This window comes from Pristis pectinata, chromosome 2, assembly GCF_009764475.1.
Source record: "Pristis pectinata isolate sPriPec2 chromosome 2, sPriPec2.1.pri, whole genome shotgun sequence".
Lineage (NCBI taxonomy): Eukaryota > Metazoa > Chordata > Chondrichthyes > Rhinopristiformes > Pristidae > Pristis > Pristis pectinata.
The window spans coordinates 65,267,119-65,283,308 of NC_067406.1; the positions used below are offsets into that span (position 1 = coordinate 65,267,119).

At 35.4% G+C, this 16,190-nt stretch overlaps 1 protein-coding gene across 1 annotated transcript in view; it reads left to right on the forward strand.

The window, feature by feature from the left end:
- gabrg1 (gamma-aminobutyric acid type A receptor subunit gamma1) overlaps positions 1–2,862 on the forward strand; it is a 98,892-nt gene extending 96,030 nt beyond the window's left edge. Inside the window, exon 9 of the mRNA XM_052032060.1 lies at positions 822–2,862. Within this exon, the coding sequence (XP_051888020.1) occupies positions 822–1,097 (276 nt within the window). The 3' untranslated portion in view covers positions 1,098–2,862. The remainder of the gene's footprint in view (positions 1–821) is intronic.
- The last annotated feature ends 13,328 nt before the right edge of the window (positions 2,863–16,190 follow it).

Here is a 16,190-nt window from a genome sequence, read left to right on the forward strand (position 1 = left end):
TGCCAAATATTTCATAGAATCATAGAAAGTACAGCACAATACAGGTCCTTCGGCCCACAATGTTGTGCCGACCTTTAAACCTCACCTAAGACTATCTAATACCTTCCTCCCACATATCCCTCTATTTTAAATTCCTCCATATGCTTATCTAGCAATCTCTTGAATTTGACCAATGTACCTGCCTCCACCGCCACCCCAGGCAGCGCATTCCATGCCCCAACCACTCTCTGGGTAAAAAACTTCCCTCTGTTATCTCCCTTGAACTTCCCACCCATTACTTTAAAGCCATGCCTTCTTGTATTGAGCATTGGTGCCCCGGGAAAGAGACGCTGGCTGTCTACTCTATCTATTCCTCTTAATATTTTGCACACCTCTATGTCTCCTCTCATCCTCCTTCTCTCTAAAGAGTAAAGCACTAGCTCCCTTAGTCTCTCCTCATAATGCATACTCTCTAAACCAGGCAGCATCATAAACTACATAACTACATTTATGTAGTTTAAGCTGTTTTTGCCCTCAGAAATTGAAGTCCCTAATGACTTCAGCAAATTACCACAACTAATATAAATAAATAAAACTTTCCCACAAATTTGTCTGTCATGTTTGCAACCCATGGTTGTAAAGGTCATCCCATCATTTAGGTAGGGCTTTATCTATGAATAAATGATTGGGACTGATGCCAGGTGACCTGCAAGTTATGTCAGCATCTGCAATTCAAATATGTACAGGTCCTCTTCCAAGTATATATTAACTCTTTAGAATTCAAAGCCTTGATAAAATAAAAATAATATCAATTAATACAACTTTTTTTGATGTATTTGCAGAAATCACCTGCTATTAATGTCCGCCCAGGATCAACATTAATTCAGGTGAACAACATTGCACATCTACAAGAACATGATGACTACGGCTATGAGTGCTTGGATGGCAAAGACTGTAGCAGTTTCTTCTGCTGCTTCGAGGAATGCCGTACAGGAGCCTGGAGGCAGGGGCGAATACATATCCGTATTACCAAAATTGATTCCTACTCTAGAATATTCTTCCCTACAGCATTTGGTCTGTTCAACCTGGTTTATTGGATCGCATATCTTTACCTATAAAAATAACATTCAGTGGCATAAGAAGAGGATGAATAAATCAGCAGTGGTAGAATTTTAGCCTATACATTGTTTGATTGTGTTGGTCATAAAAATGAAATATTATTTAACACTTTCAGAAAAAGAAAAATAATGTGAAAAAAATCAATTTTTATCATTATTATGTTTGAATTAGTTGACATGCTGCCAAGTGTGCAGCTTACCTTGAATTCTTGTGCCATATACAGTACATACATCATGCACATTTTCAAATATTGATATTTTTCAAGATGTACATTTGATAAAATACAAACATTTATATTCATTTTAACACATGCATCTTTGTCATATGGCAGACAGCTAATTGATAGGTGACCCGCATTGCACCTTGGGCAGTATCAACACAAATCAGTTATCAAGAACAAATCTGCAGAAAATCCAATCACTCATTCTCAAAAGAACATTAAGTTTTGAATACAAAATGGAATTAAATCTAATCTAAACTGGATCACAAAATGTTATCTGCTTTCAAGCCCATTTTCTGCTCATTTTATTTACTGTGGTTTATGAAAAAATATGGTGTTTTGACCAGAACTATAAAAGCAACTATCCTCTCAAACTGAAACTTTTTCTGTAGTGTGCGGGGATGTGTACTGATGATGCATTGTCGTATTAGTAATCCTGCTCAGTAGCCAGAACCAAAAATTCAGTCTAATTTATGTAATTTCTGATAAAGTATTCACACAAGATATATAAAATTCAACATAGCAGCTAATTTAGATCATTAATAAATACATCTGTGATGTTATCATGATTTTCTGATCATGTTTGCATTTCATAAAGACTAAGTGCACTTAACATCAATGTGATCTTGGTCAGCAAGTTGTGATATGATACAAAGGCAGCAGCCATTTTAAGGTGCTGTGATTCTTAAAGGAATATACATCCCACAAGCAGCAATTTTTTTCTTAGCTCAGAGAGACACTGTCAGTCTTTTATTAGGGTGACTTCATAATTCAATTTGCTTTTGCAGTTTGTATCAATATAAAGCTGTTTCAACTTTGTATGAATGCAAACTGTGTATTATAGATCGCCAATAAAGATGTTAGGTTTTATAACGTAATAATTTCCTCCAGTCTATCAGCATTGGAAAATCCCATATATAAACTGCACAAGAGGAACTGCACTACATGTTATCCACCCATGCTCTAACCCATTCTATGGCTGGTAACAAAAAAGGCTGAGCTGCAGTTGAAAATAATGATTTAATTTTGAAATGGAAAAAAAACATACGGAAAAATTAAATATCTTCAATTATTACCATAACCTCAACAGAAGAACAATATCTAGAAGTTCAGTACAAAATTGACATTGACTTTTTATATTTAATAAGAGTCCCAGTGTTGCCCATTTCTGATTATCAAATTAAAGGAAGCAAGCAATAATAAATTTAAAACATGTTTTCTTTTGGTGTAAGTGTACCCACATTAGTGTGATGAATGCAAATGTTTTAACTGTTAGCCAAAATACCCAGATTAAATAATATTACATTTATATAGTCCCATTTGGTATTTAAACTCAATATAAAATCCAACAAATTAAGCTACTGACCTTTCATAATCGTTAATGTAGACATTTCAACCAACATGCAATATATGATGAGCTTTGACAATAGGATGAATGTCATTAGAATTTTATACAACAAATGTTATATTTTACTATACAAGTTTTATCATCAGCTTTTTAGTTTCTTCCAACTTTCATCTTCTTCGCCTGAGCATTCATAACATCAGAAAACAGTATGAGTTATTTTAGAGAGCATTAAATGAAAATGACATCAGATTAAAGAGTGCTGCCAGTTCACTTTTATTCACAGTGTTCCCAATCTACCCATTGCTAAACTTACCATAAAGCAGAATACATCTTGACTATATGCACCATACTTCAGCATATGAAATCATAAGTTCTCCACTAAAATAAGCAAAGTAAGAGGAACCTAAACCCCAATCATAGAAATAGAAAGACAGACTTAGCTCTCCTTTTAACTTTATAAAGTTAACTAGTTACTCACGGCACACATTGGTATTCTATTCTTCCAGCAAAATGACTGATTAAGGAATTCTTTCTGCTCAAGCTGAAAAGGGGACAGTTAACTATTGATAATTACTGGCTAAAGTGCAGCTGAGAGCATTTGCACCCTCAATCCTATTTTGAAGTTGTAGTGGTGATTGATCTTAGATGCATAACCTCCCCCATAATATAGTGATTGTTTTGGTCTTGTTCCCAGCTACCTGGTATGCAGCAGCTGAGATGCCCAGTACATGTGGGGTAATTTGCAAAGAGGAAGCTTCAGGAAGAGGATATTGATTGATTTCTTACTGTTTTATTCATGCCAGTTCAGGGATAAGGTTGTAGCTCATCTGGTTATAATGTGAAGTCTCAATGTATTCGTGCTCAACTGATTGGCATGTCCTATAGAAAGGGGGGATACAACGAAAAAGGATGTGTGTTTCCTAAATTTGGAATTGTAGAACTCAGACAGCTTTTTTTGAGTCTCCTGAAACTCAATAGGGAATGATTTAGTACCTGCCTAATTGACAGTGAAATATTTATGTTCATCAAACTACTCATAGATACTGAGATCCTGGATGCTCAAACATGTTGTCTGCACATCTCAAAACAAGAGTCAGTTTGTAGAGGGCCACAGGGCAGGTAAGAGAAATTTGAATGTGGCTGTAGCAGAGTGAGGCTCCTTGAAGAAAGCAAGGCAGGCAGTATTTTGCCTGAAGGTGATGATCAATATTATTTTGTGATTGGATTATCTGAAGTGTTGGGTCTGTCTGCATCTCAGCTCATTTGCAAGCAAACTACTGCATATCAGCAGATCAGTTTCATCTTGAGCTAGCTGTGTTCATTTGGCAGATGTGATTCCATCTAATTCTCTTCTGATTCTGGCTGCACAATGATGGAATTATTGTACATTTCAAGTGATTCTTCCAGGTGATACTGCTCTGGAAGTTATCTGATAGTTATCTTTCAGATGGCTACCTCCTTTTATTAGCAAGGCCTGTGACATCAAAATCCTTGGACTTATTAACCAAGAAAAGACTAAACTGGGTCATCAGGAAGCAGGTGTCCTTATTTCCTGCACATTGTATCTAAAGTTCTCACTTTGGTAGCTTCCATTTTACATTAAAGTTGCACATCTATTCCAGACTGATTTCAATGCATAGATGTAGAAATACCTGCTTAATCCATTTAATTTTAATGCCCAACAGGATAAACTAATTTGCAGACAATAGGTTTCCACAAACAGCTGAAAGTTGGGGGCTGAGGGTAGTCACACAAAATGTGAGTACTTCAAGAGTTAAAATTCAAACATTGTGACAGCAATAATTCCTAAGCTGTAAGCAATTATCATCTATAAGTATAGTGAATTCATTACAATTGAGCAGGAAATTCCTTTAAGATAGCTGAATTGTTTTTTTTCCCCTTAGTCTGTGAATGTAACTGGCTCTTCTGCAATGGATTAAACTCTAATAGAAGGTAAGAAATGTGTAAATTTCACAAAGATTTTTGTTAAGTCAGTATATCGGTACTTTGAAAGTTGCAAAGACACATCAAAAGTATGATACATCTAAATTCTCAGGATCATTGGAATACTGAATTGCTCCACCTAATGAATATCATAAAACTGAGAATCTGCTGTCTTTCATAATACTTAGAATTAGCTATTTTAAGGAAAACAACTTTATGAAGTATAATTAATAGTAATGTTCTGAAAAAGCTGAAAACAACCTTTGTTCTCAATATGTTAAGAAATGTCTGATCAATTTTCTTAACACTTTTAATTTGATTTTCCACAAACAGTAATATCTTCATATCATTAAGATGTTGTACTGCTCAGCTAAGTCGAGATCAATTATCAATGAAGATAATGATCCTTAAAAGACAACCAAGTGTGCTACCACACTTAAAGTGAGATACATAATTAGCCTGTACAAATCCTAAAGAGGGAATGATGAAGTCATTCATCTGATTAATTCCAAGAAAGTAAGAGGATATTAAAAGGAAATTGTAAACAAAACATTAAAACACTGATTGGAGGACTAAGCAAAAGACTTAGAATCTGAGGATCAGCTGAAAAATTAACAAAATCTTCCAACCTTTTAGAGAAGAGGTGAACACCATAATAGATGCAAACAGTCCCAAAACCAGGAATGAATATAAGTCTTATGACTAATTACTTCATTGAAAAAGGCCTGAATATTTTGCCTTCCCAAAGATATCCCAAGCAAAATATGCCAGAAAAAGAAATCGGAGATCAATGAACAAGTGAAAAGCAGATATATCCCTTTATAAATGCTTTTTAATTCACAGCGAAGGGAAAAGTAATGATGAGATTTATAAAGCACTGATAATCATTTTGTGAAAATCCATAGACACTAGGGAAGTATTGGTAGATTGGAATTTGATGCCTGTAATTAGAAAAGCTGACAAAATGGAGAGAACACCTGACCCATGAATAGTATATTGTTTCAAGGGAAGTAATAGAACTGATTTTTGGGGACTAAAGTGGAATCATTTGTGAAACAGTAATTTGGTTGAAGGAGTTGGCATTTATTTGAAAGGGGAAGATACTATCTAATATATGTAAGAAATTCACAGCATGAAGGTACTGTAACTAATCTCACATGGTATTGACTTGCAAAACACAATTGATAAAATTGCAGTGAAATGCTATCAATAAAACTCAAAAGAAGACCCTGTAAAATATACACAACAGGTTTAAAGAGCAGGAAGCAGTGTGATTGCCCCATAGTTGTCTGAGTGGAATTATGTGAATAGAAGAAGAAAAATGTAGTACCTTCTGGTATGTTGTATTCTTGATACAATGAATAAAAGAAAAGCAAAAGCAAGGCCAACCTGGGCTTCCGAACTGAAAAAAATAGTGTTGAGGTGAAAATTACAAGTTTTGCTGTTTTTGTTCACTTCAGTCAGTTATTGCAATTGTCATAGTGTATTCTTGCTTGTGGAAGCTTCTCGAGTCAACACACAATCCAATGGCATCCTTGGTGATCACATTCAGTTTCACATTATAGACCTTGTTCACAAATGGACAAGGTCTGCAGTTTTGATAGTCAGATTCATAACTGTTCTTCCTAATAAGTACGATTTAACTAAATGACAAAACATATGGTTTTGTGAGTGTGCACCTAATTGTGACATACCCATTACAACAATTAAAGTTGGATTATTTAAAGGCATTTCAAATATCCTGGAAAAAAAATAAAAACCAATAAAATTTCAGATTTAATTCTCACCTTCATATTATTTAAGAATGAAGTAAAAGTAGTTTTACAATCAACAAGCATTACATTGCCACCTTTGGAAAATGCTACCTGAAATGTTTTAATGAGTGCTGGGTGGAATGGTAAATGTTTCCCATATCTATCCAGATAATTTGAACCAGTGAAATCCATTCTCATGCTTTATTATCTATGCATTCCAATTCTACTATTTTACTACGATCTTAACTATCTAGTTGTGGTTATCATTAAAATGGTCAACAGATATTCAGTAATTTTACATTGTAATTGATGTTCTGTGTTTCTATTTGATATCTGCATTGTACTCTGTCTTGTTGCATGACCTATCTGTAAAATGTAACTGTTAGTTTACTGATTCTCTCAAAGGGGAATGCTATTGTCTAATGATTTAGGAATGTTTGACCAAAAATGATGCTGCATCGACTTTTTTTAAAGGAAAGCCTAACCTAACTATTATTAGAAAATATGTAGTACTCTTACCTTATGTGTGTGTCTATATGTATTTTTTTTGCCTCCTATGAGGGTTGTTTTAAAACAAGGGTTGCAAACAACTGGTGGACTGCTGAATTGCTAAGTGAACTGAATAGAAATTTAACCAATATATATTGTTACAAAGCAGCAATATTAATATGTCCATACTGATATGGGTCATTTGGCAGAATTCTTTCATCTCCAGCTGTGCTTCCTAATTTTCCTATGTCCATGGCATGAATGCCTGCATTTATATTGGAATGTTGGATGGTTCACAGCACATGCCACTGAAATTTCCTTCCAGAGAGGAAATTTTCAAGGATCTATGCTCAAATGATCCAGGAGAAACTCTCCTGTAGTTTGAGATGACCTTGCAGTACGTGCTGAAGGGAGTGCTACAATTGCACTGTGTGTAGGAGAAGAATGAAGTTTGGTTCTAGAAGAAGCAAAGAATTCTATAGCAATATTGGTAGAGCAGAGGGTTCTGCTAGTGTCTTGGCCAACATCCCTCACTTCAGCAACATCAAAAACAAATTGGCTAGTTATTCATCTGTTGTTTGTAAGATTTTACTTTGTTCATCTCGCAGAATGACAGTACAGGGTGTAAGTTTGAGTTCTGTTGTATGCAATGAAAGTGCAATATGATGGTCCACACATGTCAAACTCCATTTCTGAAATTTGGTTCTATTGAAGTCAATGCAGCTGTGTTTCAGAAGTGTTCAACGGGGCTACATAATGGGTCAGATTATGTTACATCCAATCCTCTGTCCACAGTCACCAACCCCCATCACCCACCACCAACCACCCCCAGGCTAATCTTGTAGCCGTGTATACTTGCTACAGTACTCAAGAAATGAATCATGCTGAAGGCCTTTCTGCTGTTGTGGAGGGGGCCAAGTGGCAGCTTGGGCTCAGGTGGCCGATCCTTAGGCCCCGCCCCTGCTGCACTCCATTGGTCATTCATTCAGGAGAAACTCACTGCCATCAGAGACATCTTTCACTTTTTTAAATGTTTCTGATATTCAGAGACACAGAAATAAATTTAAAGTGAATTAAAATAATCAAAAATATATTTTAAAAAATAAAAATTAATACATTTAGTTAAAACACAGTAGAATCCTGTGAATTAATTAAAACATATATACACAGTAAAATAACAAAAATAAGCAAAATACTTAACCTAAACTTACCTTTTAACTTGCCTTTTAAATGAAAGTCATTAACCCAATGAAATGAATGGGGTGGTATTAGCCATGTTTGGCGAGAGTCTGATGGTTCAGCCATCGAGTATATCTAGACCCTCCGCTCAGTATGTTCCGATGCCACACTGGGTTCATTGCTGAGTCCAGGGGTGGAGCAGGTAATCAGATGCACTGCTATCTGACCTCCAGTGAGTTCCCTACTCCTGTGCTGCAGTGATCAGATGCAAAGGTGGAAAACACATTGAACAAAGGAAATAGATTGGCAGTGGTTCACTGTGAACAATGATCCACCCCAATGCATTTACTGCATCCTATAGTGAATGAATTTCTATATTCTGATTTTGAAATATTTTTGTTATAAATAGCTGGCTTTATGTTGAAAGACATGATATCATGGTCTCTGTAAATGCAGGCTTACTCTATATAAATTAATATGTTGTCTTGTTTAGTCATAACAATAATCCAACAGTGCCAGTGGTCAGACTTTGACTATATTTCTCAAATAGATGACTAATAAGTTTATGAAATCTTAATTCAACAACAATTTAATCATAATATTGTTCCCTCAAAATGAAAAGGATTATAACATTCCACACTTGCACCATTACTCTAATTATTGCATTTATATTCTAGAAAATATTTTCAATAAAGAAATATTAATGCAAGTTAAAATCAGACTCCCCCTGAATTTGAAATTATTTTAATTTTACTATAGCACTCATTCCTGTTGGAGAGAACACTGTAAATGCGGTGTGATGATTGCCATTGGGTACGGCATTAAAAATATCATATGTATAAAGTCAATCACAATCCTGACTCATCCATGTTTCCAGACTTATGCATTATTTTAAAAAATTACATTTTGCTTCTTTTTAAATAAATGTTAACAAGAAGTTTTCTCTTCTTGCTAAAGGTTTCATTTCATTCCAGTCTGGAAGCTCCACTCCAATTGGATAATTCTGCCACTTCTCCTTGATTCTTCACTACTTGACATTTCTTCCCCACACAAACCCTCTGGAACATGTGATAAATTTAACACCGATCTTAAGTAAAATTCATGAAACTCTGTTCTCTCTTATTTCTGAAAACTATGAAAATTAAATTGTGTTTTCAATTGCACCCTAAGGAAGGTCAATGTATGGTACTCATGGGAAAAAGTTCAGGAAGCTGCTTTGCATGTATTTTAATGCAGTTTTTAAAAAAACTTATCAGTCAATTATGAGGTCATTTGTTGGTCTACCTGACATAAAGAGCTACTGCCCTCCATTACTAGAGAAATCTATAGAAAGCCTGGCCTTCATTCTGTTATTTATAGTAATTCATTATTTGTATGCTGCAGTGCATTGCAATAAAATATCAGAGACAGCCTCATTGCTTTCTAGTTCAGACGTGACATTAGTTTTACAGGGAAAGATGGGAAATTACATTTTTACCAGTTACTGATGTAAAATTGTCTTTAGTGAAAGCTGAGGCAAGTCTTTCTTGTTGTCCCTCTTGGCTAAAATGGTGTCTGCCACAGAAAGACAGAATTGAGGAAAACTGAAAATGTAAACCCTCCTAAAAAGATATGTGGATTTAAGATTAATTATGACATTAAATTAATTTTATTATTCTGTATAGTGGATTAAGAAAATAAAGCTTTGTTTTACACCAATCTATAGTGAATATCATAATGTCAGTCGAAACATAAAGTCTACAGAGTCCTATTCTAGCTCCGATAAGGCAGTGATATTTGATCTTACACTAATCAGAAATACGGAGAAGTTATATGACAATGTGAATGCAAATAATAGATATATAGTCTCACTACAGCCATAAAAAAAAACAGTCGGATAATGTTAATCACTTAAGTAACACCTAATAATTGTGAAAACCGTTGTGAAATAGTTCAGTTGTAATCTTGTTTTAATGTTAATTTTAATGAATACCATTGACGATACAAGTCAACCACAGAGACTACAGACGTAATACCTTTTCACAGAAAGATGGTTGCAAATGTCTCTGACACCCTCTCCTCAATGTTGATACTTCTGTTAGCATTCACCCAGTGATCTTTTTAGAGAGTGAAACTATTCACAAAGTGGTTTTACCTCAGAGCTTTTATGTATAAAAATATTATTGTATGTAATACCTTTCTTAAAAAAAACGAACATGATTTTAAAAAATTTTTGCAAACTCATCACAAAATGGCTGATCTTCCAGTCAGGGCTATCATCTTTAGCAGTTTTCCGTAACTCAGGTGTCGAAGGGTAAAGGTTTGTCGTCGGGCCTTGATTCCCAGCACTGCCGTTGTTTGGTTTGAGCAAACTGAGGAACCTGCTGCAGAGGTTCAGGATCAGGATTTCTTGCATCAGCTTGCTCTAGAGCCTTGAAACACTGAAGATGTAAGGCTTGATTAGAAGGCCATATGTGGTGAGCTTGAAACAAAAAACAATTCAAATAGAATATAATTTCATATCATACTGATAACTGTGTGAAAATATAGTTAGCATTTACTCTTCTCCAGCACTATCCTTTCAAGTCATTTTAACTTCATGTGATTCCATAATTGTTACAGGCTCCCTGGCTCATTTTTAAAATATGAAACACTCTGTGGTAGTTATTTATTTCTTTGCTATTTTGTAGCAAAAGTCTAAACTCAAATATTAAGATTGAAATTAATGTTTTGCTACTAATTACAAATGGATGAATTGGCTGTGTTTTCTGTGACATAACCGTCTCTATAATATATAATTTATAGGGTTCTCAAAGATCCTGCAGTAGTTACTGTATTATGATAGATCTAACTTTGAAATGTGGATAATGAAATATGTAGTGGGTTTTCATCTTCATTGTGTCTATAGCTCATTCTACATTTCATTTTAATAATATGCAAACAATGAATTTGTTAGTTTACCATTGGTTCTTCTTGGCATAGGATACAGCAGGCTCTGCCTGTGAGGGATGCCTTGATGGTGTGTGTTGCTCACTGTTATTTGATTTGCCCAGTATTAATGGTAATGTGTATGCCCTAGTTTTGGATTTCTCTTTAAATTTCAATCCATTTTGTGATTTACATAAAAGTCCCAAAATACATCAGAAACTAATATAAATCTTACATCGATGCTCCATTTTATTTAAATAGTAGAATTTAAGTCACATGCCATTGTTATGAGCATCAACATCAATAACTTTGCACCTTTAACATAGGAACATGTCCTGAATTCTCCAATATTGACAAAATTTGATCACATAAAAGAATATGAGAACAAAATATAGATTTAAGAAGTATTGTTAAATGATAAAATACAGATTTAGGGAGGGAATTCTAGAGCATGGGTGCTTGGAATCTTAAGACACCGCTGCCAATGATAGACAGTTGGGGACTGGATGGGCAACAGAGGCCAGAATTGGAGGCAGAGGGAGCTCTCAGAGACTGGTGTAGCTACATTAAAAAAGTAGGGAAGATTAAGGTAATGAATGGATTGAACAGTTGTGTTTACCCATGATTATTAGATGCATATCAAGCCTCATAACTTTGCTATTATGAACGTGTATACCAATGCCAACAGAAGTAAAGTGTTTAGTGGGCACCTGTATATCAGGCATCCTACTCTTTCCCACACACTTTACCCTAACCAGAAACCAGGCACACTGCAAAGTCAGCCAAATTCTGTCTGTTGATGGATCGACTTCCACACTTATAGATTTACTGTATGGTCAATAGGGCAACCAAACAGCAAACCTCTCCCAAAGGACCTCCACAAACACAATTGTTTATTCTCTATCAGTTAGTTTGAACAATTGTGTGAACATTTTGAATTGCTGCACCAGAAATCAATGCTAGATGTTGAGATGAGTGTCAGACTGAAGAGTCATTAATGAGCATCATAGGTCTGAACCAGATGAGATAGAATAATTAATTCAATGGAAAGCAGATACAAAGCAAGAAAGAGGCAAGGGAAGAAAGAATGGTTTAAAGAGAAGGAGATATCAAAGATAAAAATAAGAATTTATTTCCAAAAGGTTTTTAAATCACCAACAAATAATTAAGCATGAAAAAATGAAATTCAGTATTTGTCAAGGATTGCTTTTGGCAGCAACTAAAACATAATAAAATGGTCACTAAGATTGCACTTGACAAGGCTAAATTTTTGTGGCAAGTTTAGTCTGTGTCTATAATGTCATTAGAGGAATGCCACCACAGTTAATACATTTGAAACTTGAGTCGGACTCGAGGTGTCACTTTTGCAAAGCTTGTTGCGGATTGGTAGATCTCACACAGCAGCTTCAAGATGTTCAAGGTTAAGTGTACATCTGCACTTGTTGGATGTTACAATATGATTAGCTCATAAAAAGTAGTGAGCACTGTGGGCCTCAGTAAAACCGGGGCCTTGCTTTTTTTAAGGTAATTGTGACTTACTGTTACACAGATTTTTATTTCATTTCCACAGATATGTGGCACTATGTGTTCCATAGTAGATACTTGTATGAACCCAATAATTTTCTCCAGAGAATATTTTGAATCTGGAGGTTACTGTTGTGTTGGGTAGTTGAGGCAAATGACATACGGGACAGGTAGATAATTACTGAGGAAGAGAAGAAGAAAGGAATAAGAAAGATATGCCAATAGGGTGAGATAAAAAAGGATCAAGAATGAGGTCCATATGAAGCAAAGATACTAGCATTGACTTGTTGGGCTGAATGTAATTTTATTTAATTCTGTGAATAACGTTGGACATAGTTTTGATATTCATTTATTGCATTGCCCAAAACTGGTCAGTATAATAAAGAACACAGACAATGACATATAGTTGCAATATTATAATATTCATCACAGGACCTCCTAAAACAAATCTTGAGGCTAATATTCTGACAAAGCAATTTTGGTAAATTATTGCTTCATGTCATAATTCTGTCATTCAGTTAAAATTTGGATTTAAATTGTGGTTAAAACACTACCTGAAATAAAAGCACCTTTTAATTATGTTTGATAAAGCAGCAGAAGATGGATATAACTTAAAGTGATTAAATTGGCAGCAATCCTTGTATTTACTTGCAATGTTATTATCAACTTTGCTGTCTGCTTTTTACAGTGTTATCATGCCATGACAATATCCACCCTGACACCATGGATCCCAATCATAACCTTGAATGTTATCCTGCTGTAATTGTGTCTGTAAAAAAACATTGACATTCGTTTCTACAGTAAATGTAGCATTTCCAGAAAGTCTAAATTTAAATATGGTGAAAAAGGAAATGCAGTGACTTCATTCTTGTGGCAATTGCATGTGAAATTTAATGTTATGTGTTGTCTTCTTTAGCGTACCTATGTATTCTAATCTGCTGAAATCTAACTGGTTACACTGTGAATAATAACAAACTGGTGCCTGCAAACCTTGCTTCTATGTATAATAACAGCTGCGGAATCCAATATTGTTTAGTTAAGTATTTTACGGGTAAACAATATTGCATGAAAGAGGAATGATGACACCGGCTGAAGTTATGTTTGATCAGGGCTGAACAGTACTATAAGAAAACTTGTAAACATAATGCAGATCCATGCACAAAGTGCTGGAAGACGTTTGTTGCATGTACATTTTATTTCAAACCCTGGTATTAAAACAAGCTGATTTACTATTTGCAATTGATCCCTGGTTTATTGTGTAGGCAAAGTTGTTCATTTTAATCTGTGATAGTGAATAAAAAACATCCATATTCATGTTGGCTGGGCATTTTTAAAATGGAAAACAATTATTTTAAATTAAAGTTTGGATCGGTAATGCATTTTTTCATCTGATGGCTATGGAGGAACATTGTGGAACATTCAATCTGTTTGTGGCTTTAGGAACCCATTATCAAGTATTAGTAACATTAGTATTGATCTGCAGCCAACTGAGAAATAAAAGATGTCCACAAATATTTGTTTTGTTAGTATTAATGCTAAGTTATACAGTTAAGATTAGTTTACACTAATTATAAACATATATATCCTGTATACCAAAAGAATCCAGTCAATCTTAATAGAATGGTAGGCAGTGTGAATTCACCAAAGTTCAAGTCTATTCTTCTTTAATAGTCCAATAATTTACTCAAGTTAAGACCATCAGTTGGAAACTAAAAATGAATAATGTTGCTATAATTACATTTGCAATCTTTTTTTTAGAGAAAGAGTAGGAGGACAAAAGCAAGTAGCAATGGAAAACAAGAACTATTTGAATCAGTTCCCATTCCTAGGCACACTAAATCTCAGATGTGAAATCACTACTGCCTCCAAGAGCTGACCTGTGTCACATATCACTTTGATAGGGACCTATTGTCATTGAGTTGAGATTTCTACTTGACATAAATATGAGCATCATCTCACAAGAACCACAGCAGCTGAAGAAAGTCTATAGTACCTTTCACATCTTAGTGATATCTCCTGAGTGCTTTAAAAGCAGCTTGGACTTCTATAGCACCTCACGCAACCCTTATGGATGTCCTGCAACTAATGAAATAGTTCTGTAGCTCAGCAGCCAATATGTTAACTGCAAGCTCCTGCAAACAGCAATATGATGATGTGTTTTGCTATGTTTCAATAATATTTATTGAGAATTACATATAGGCTTGGACAATGTGGATAACTCTGCTGCTTTCCTTCATAATAATGCCACAGGAAGACGCATCTGGGTGTAGAAATCTCCAAACATCTAAAATTCCCGATTCAACTAATAAGGATTTAATAAAAACAGCAGATTTGTTTGGAAGTGCAGGATTTGACACAGATCTATCCATCGAAGGGTTTAAACAGCAATTAAAATCTCCACCCATGATCAAAGTGTATTCATTTAAGTTAGGAAAGAATGCAAACAAATGTTTAAAAAATTCAGGATGATATACATTGGGTGCATAAACATTAACCATAACAACTTTTTTTTATTATGAAGTAAACTAGTAATTAATAAAAATCTACCATTTGGGTCTGATATTGTCTCATGGTGAACAAACGAAATTGAGGAGTCTATAAAAATAGAGACTCCTTTCACCTTTGCTTGTGAATTTGAATGAAACTGTTGACCCCTCCAAAATCTAAAAAAACGTTGATTATCTTCCCTCCTGATATGAATCTCTTGGGCAAAAATGATCTGAACATTTAATCTGTGTAAAACTCCTTCAGTGCTCACCTAGAAACTGGCCTAGGATTTACACCCAAACTATGGGAATGGGACTTGAACACAGAACCTTCTATTTAGATGAGAGAGAACATTCCCTCTAATCCATGTGTCAGGTCAAGGCAAATGGCCAACAACACCTTCCCATGGCAATGTAAATACTGGTTGGCATGACCTAGCTCAGAGCAGAGTGCTCGCTCTGGGGGTTTGGTGTCTGGCAAGAGGATGATGTGGCCTGGCATTGACACTCCCACCCAGTGAAAACAAAATCTCTGTGCTAACACAGTGTTTGCTATTTTGGAAAATCAGGAACTCAAAGCCAACACCAAACTCAGCCTTCCTGTCAGAGACATTGACTTATTGCAGTAGGCACCCAAAACTCCTGAAGAAGTGCCAACAACCTGCCTCTGCAAAATATTGTAATGAGATTTTGTACTGAGAGAGAATGCTCATGTTGATTTACCAACCTTCCCAGTGGATTTGGAAGATTTTCCAGAGGCAAGTTGTAGACACTTCTCCAGGACTTCCAGGTGCCTAAGTAAGAAGTCAGTGTCTCTGACAGGAGGGCTGAGTTTGGTCCTGAATTTTCAAAATAGCAAACACTCTGTGGATGCTTTGGTGTCAGTGGTGGATTTCACCATCAATGTCTGCCTTCATTGAGAGCTGCCTCTTGATATATGGGAAATGATTCACAGTGAACAAGGCATTGTCATGGATTGTGATTGTTGGGGGAGGGGAGGTTTGAATGCTGAGGGCAATTCGATTAAGGATCTTAGTCTTCTGGATGTTTAACACAAGGCACATCCTGTCAGAAGTTTCACTAAAAATGGTTATGTTCTCGGCCTCCAATTATTACCATATCGAAGTGCTGCCTGTGTTCACTCCTTGCACAGTGGATAAGATTACTCTGGATTTTTCTTGGTGTCGTCACTCAGTGAAGATCTTGCCCATTGTGTCTGTAGACAGACAACATTCATACCA